The sequence below is a fragment of the Solanum tuberosum genome, unplaced genomic scaffold (assembly GCF_000226075.1).
Source record: "Solanum tuberosum cultivar DM 1-3 516 R44 unplaced genomic scaffold, SolTub_3.0 scf00526, whole genome shotgun sequence".
Lineage (NCBI taxonomy): Eukaryota > Viridiplantae > Streptophyta > Magnoliopsida > Solanales > Solanaceae > Solanum > Solanum tuberosum.
Window position 1 is genome coordinate 149985 of NW_006239442.1, and position 5847 is coordinate 155831.

Sequence of the window (5847 nt, forward strand, 5' to 3'; positions counted from 1 at the left end):
GTTCTTCTTTAGTTATTATTTGTATATCAGTTTCAGTCATTTTTTTAATTATAGAATTCATTATCTGATTCCATTTCTATGACGTTATCCATATCATTTTCTGATATTTCATATATGCTATCTTTACTTTCTAATTCATAATCTACGTACTCTATCTGCGTATATTTTTCATCGTTTATTATTATTTCTGATATTTGTTTTTTCTTTGGATTTTTAGGTAACTTACAATCTCTAGCTATGTGTCCTAATTTTCCACAATTATAACAAGTACATTCCGTTAGTTTTCTCTTTGGTCTATACGGTCTTTTAGTTTTGTAGTTTTTTACATAATATCTTCTTCTTGGTTTTTTATATTTATATTTTGATCTGTATTTTTTATTATATCTCTTTCTATTTTTATAATACCTATCCGTACAACCAAATTGAGGTGCTGTTTTATTTTTGCAACATGCCAAGTTTTTTACTAATATTTTTTCCATTTTTATCTCTTCTTTATGTTTTTCACATATTTCTATAAACCATCGTTGTAAGAATTTTTTTCTAGCTCCTAAGGTATCCCTACTTCATTCCAACTTTTTATTACTTTTGAATTAAAAGGTTCTGCTAATTTTGTAAAATATAATTTTCTTATTTCTTTACTTTCTTCTATGTTATATGTTCCTTTATAATAATATTCTCTAAATGCACATGTATATTCATCTATATAACACATATTACATATTGCTAATTTTGTCATTAAATTTATGTTTATAATTTTTTCTTTATTTTGTTCTTCTATTTCCGTTGTCATACTACTAAATTCATTTCTTATAGCTACTTCATACTTATATAATATTTCCGTAGTTGTATTAATTGTTTTGATATATATCCTATCCATAATTGGATTGTTTTATTTATATCTGCTACACAGTCTAAATCTAAAAAATTATGTTGTTCAGTTATTGGTTTAGGTGTCCATTTTTTATTTAATCTTTTATCCCATATAGTTTTTTCTTTATCATATTGTCCATAGTTTCCATTATAGTATTTTGGATTAAAATTTTTTGGGTTTTTTACTCCTGATGTGCTAGGTTTTTCATCCATGTCTACGTCTCCTGTATTTATTTCTAGATTCTTTGTATTATCTATGTTTGCTAAAAGTTCCGTATATGTTTCGCTTGTTTCCGAATGTTGTTCTAGATCATCATCATTTATTTCATCTATTCTTATTTCGGGTAGATTATCTTGGTTATTTTCTTCTTTTTCTTCTAATTGCAATTTTTCTTTAAATTTATTTATCTCATTTGCTAATTTTGTTTTTTGTTCTTTTTCTTTTTGTTTAATTTCATACATTTCTTTTAATATTGCTAGTTCTTTTTCTAACTCTATTATTTTAGTATTTTTTACTTCTTCAAATTGTTGTACTTCCTTTTTTGCTTGTTGTTTTATTTTTTCAATTTTCGTTTTTCTATCTATTTCTTCATTTTCTTTTGTTATTCTTATCATAGCAGTTAAACTATCTTCTAGTTTTACCGTTTCTTTTTCTAACATTAAACTTAGATTGCACCTATTTTCTTTTATCTTCTTCCTAAGAAAATATTATCTTTATTTTTAATCCGTCATAGTTTTCATATGTTTTTTCATCTATTGCGTATTCTTCTTTATTCATTTATAAATTGTGTTGTAGTTTATATTCTAAGCTTTCTATTTGTATTTGTAGGTATAAAATAGTTTTTCTCTGTGCTACTATAGATTTTTTACAAATTCCTGCAAATATATTAACTGTTAAGTCTATTTTGCCTATGTCTCAATTCTTGTCTTTTTGCTATAATTATTTCGGTAAGTTTTTGTCTATATTCGTTATTCTCGTTATTCATTGTATCTTTAAGTATTGAATATATTTATATTCTATTTTAGATATATTATCTATTAATTGATCTAATTTGTCGTTATCAATTTTTTGTGATATTGAGTTGTTTGTATTCCGGATATAATTTGTTTAATTTTCTTCTTATTTTTCTTAACTTTCTACGGTTAGAAATATTTCACGGGGAATAAGCAGAGCAGTGGTGGACTGGAAATTTACAAAAGATTAGTTAAAAGCATAACCAAAGGAACCCGTAATCTCTAGTAGTCGAAGTGTATACTGAAGGTGTTAAGGAAAGCTGACCGGTTCTACAAAGAAAACTGACATTCAGGGGACTTGGATTTGGCATGCCACATGGTTACGTTACTTGTCTCATTCTTGTCAACCTAGAGCAGTGTACTTTCACTTCATGAATACGTAAAACACTTTCTGATAATTTTATGCTAAGATGTTATTTAGCATTTTACCTCCTCAGATGAATAGCAAGGATGGCAGATTGCAGTTGATGACAATGATGCGAGAGTTGTATGTGAGCCCTCTTGCTGTTATTACCCTGCAGTTGTGTTTGTAGGCAATAGCAGCCTACGTCGTGGTTTAGTTGAAGTATGTGTAAGTTGATCCGCAAACAACCATCTTAATCAGAAAAAAGAGATACATATTTTGGTGTTTTGCGTGATACTTTTTGGAGATTGATCTTATATCTTTATGATGAATGAATGAATGAAACCGAGTACAAAGAATAATTGATAGTCGGCTTGCCAGTGCACACTCTTTGTCTGAAAGAAAGAAAAACATTTCTTATACTGAAGATCAAAATTTTGTTGTGGCAGCTGAAGGCAGTGTCCTCTAGGAACTAGCGTACTGATTGGCTAAGAAAAATCTGGCTATGATCACATAATTCAATTGAGCTGCATCCAGCTTCCTTCTTCCCACTGAGAGAAGATCCCACCTCTTTTGCCTTCACCTCTAACATGTCTCTCTCCTCGGGCAATATCCCAGCGATCGCATAAGTACCATTCAGAAGTAGTGCATCAGCAGGGTGTTCGCCAAATCTCTGTCCTAGTTCTTTCGTCACTTGTTTTCCCAACTCAACACTACCATGGACTCTGCATGCTGCTAGTAGGGCACGCCATGCAGTAGCATCCCCCTCAATGGGCAAACCTTTTATTAGTTCTCGTGCTGTTTCAAGCAATCCAGCACGACCTAAGATATCAGTCAAACATCCATAATGCTCAATTTTAGGAGTCAAGCCATATTCTAGGATCATTTTCCTAAAACAGCTGATGCCCTCTGCCACCAGTCCCCCATGACTACAAGCACTAAATACTGCCAAAAAAGTCACTTCATTAGGCCTAAAACCTTCATCCTCCATTCTGTGGAAGAGTGCAATAGCATCCTTTGCCTCCCCATGTACCCCATAACCCATTATCATTGCAGTCCAACACTTCACGTCTTTAGTCTCCATACTGTCAAAAACATTAACTGCCTTCACAAGCAACCCACACTTAGCATACATATCGATCAATGCCGTTCCATGAACTGGATCCAAAACTAACTGCTGGTCTTCCACAAAGTTCTGAATATATTCACCCATATTAAGAGCTCCGGAGCAAGCACAAGAGGAAAGCAAACTTGCCAAGGTTGACGAATTCGGCTTCAATGTTTGAACCTTCATTTCCCTCAATAGAAACGATGCCTCTTCTAGCAACCCGTTTTTAGCATATCCATCTATCAAACAGTTCCACAAGACAACATCTTTCGGATAAGCTTCATCAAATAGACTACGGCCTGAACTAATGCAGCCTATCTTCCCATACATAGATATCAAAGCAGTTAGCACCTTCAAACTATCGCAAAATCCAATCTTTATGCAATAACCATGCAGGGATTCCCCTACCAAAGCAATCCTTAACTCACCAATCGCAGACAAAACACACAACATCGTCGTGACACTAGCAGAAATACCATCCCTACGCAACTCTACAAACATATCCAAAACAGCAGAATAATCACGTACACAAAGATAGCCACCCATCAAGGTGTTCCAGGAAACCAAATCCCTCGTCGAAAATTCATCAAACAGTTGGTGTGCACAACGGATTCCCCCACAAACACAATAAAAATTCAAAAGGGTATTCTTCAAATCAAGAAACAAATCAAACCCAGATCTCAAAACAACTGAATGAACAGCTAGACCAGTCCATTTCTCCAATAAACGCATACAAGATCGGAGCACAGAAACAAAAGCAAACTGATCAAGAACAACATTTTGTTCCCTCATATAGTTGAAAAATACAAGACCCTTTTGTGGGTCATCACTGATTGAATAGCTACGAAGCATGGTATTATACATATAAAGATTTGGGCTTTTTACATACTTGAAAATTGAAGATGTATAATCTGTAAATTGGATTGAACATGCGAGGAGTTTGCTTAGAGTGAAAGGTATTTGGTCTTGACCCGTTTTGATCATTAAGGCATGAAATTGACTGATTTCTGAGATTTTTTTGCATGATTGTAACTGAGAAATGAGATTTTGATCTGAAGAAAATGTAGAACAATGTCTTGAAAATTGTTTGAAGGTTTGTCTTAGATGATGTGAACAGTAGGATTTAAAGGCTATGTTCATGAGCACAAATTTAGCGGCAAAGTGTACCATCAAGAAGGATTTGTTGCTTTTGTAATAGAACTATTACTCGTCTGTTCTAATTTACATGACACAAATTATTTTTTGAGAATCAAATAGTTTAAGTTTGACGGGAATTTGCGGATTGAATCTTCAATTTTAGTGAAATCTATATATTTGTAAATTACATAAATAAAATAAAAAAAGGTATTATAAGTTACAATAATTGATAATTCAAAATGTTTAAAAGATCAATGAAAAAATTAAGGTCAAAGATAAACTTGTTTAAATCTCGAAATCTTGAAAAGAGCCACATAAAATCGGACGGAAGGAATATTTATTTTTCAAAAAATCCGTCAAAAATGTCTTTAAACTATGGAAAATTGGATTAAAATGTTCTCAATTAATAATTTGGTTTAAAAATACTCGGAATGTATTTATGTATATTTACCAATTTGATAAATATGTATTTGTTTACCGACACACAAATACAAATACATTCCTTTGAAGTCTACAATCCTTACCCACAAATATAAATACATCTTAAGAAATATATTGATTAAGATATGGAGTAGATATATTGAAATATATTCTTGATTTATGAATACTTCTTGATACCAATTCATTCGAAATGTATTGAAATTTTGTTAATAGTTATATGGCTTGGGCTACTTTTTTTTCCTTTTTTTTTTTCATAGTATGGAATAGAGGGAGTATACATCATGTTAACCTTTTTTTTTTCTTTTGCATTTCAATTTCTAATTTGAGAGAACATTTTTCGCAATGGCATGTGTGATAAATTTTGAATTATATATTATATGAAGATTAAATATATTTCTTAAATTTGGAATAAATTGCACATAATATTTATATTGTTCCGCCTAATCAAAATTAAGAGGAACTGTTGCCTACTACTAAAATTCTATTTTCTACGACATGTTCTTCTATGCAAGAAGAAGAATTAGAAAAAAGTGAAGAAGTTTGGATTCGAAAAAGTATATTTAGATAGTTACTTCATTAAGCACAATAGAATGAAGAGGAATTTGTACCATTTCTAATATGTAGTAAATGTAAATATCGAATCACGTCTCTGCTCTTCAGATCGGTCCATCCTTAATAGAGAAATTCGGACATAAATATGTGTTTTCATTCAATAAAAAAATCAACTCGAGGAAGATGAACTACTGCAATGTATAAATATTGTATAAATAACGTATATGAATAAATATACATCTCTACTACATAGTTATACATCATATATACACAATTTTATAACATCAATTCATTACAAATACATACAATTATTTTATTGAAATTTTTCTTGTTACTTATACAGTTACGTAAGAACCCCCCCCCCCCCCCCCCACCAAAAAAA

The 5847-nt window shown here is 31.3% G+C and overlaps 1 protein-coding gene across 1 annotated transcript; it reads right to left on the bottom strand.

The window, feature by feature from the left end:
• Window positions 1-2699: 2699 nt before the first annotated feature.
• LOC102582949 (pentatricopeptide repeat-containing protein At1g26900, mitochondrial) lies at window positions 2700-4187 on the bottom strand. Its single transcript, XM_015304205.1, has one exon. It carries the CDS (start codon window positions 4185-4187, stop codon window positions 2700-2702), a length of 1488 nt encoding a protein of 495 aa, XP_015159691.1.
• Window positions 4188-5847: the final 1660 nt, after the last annotated feature.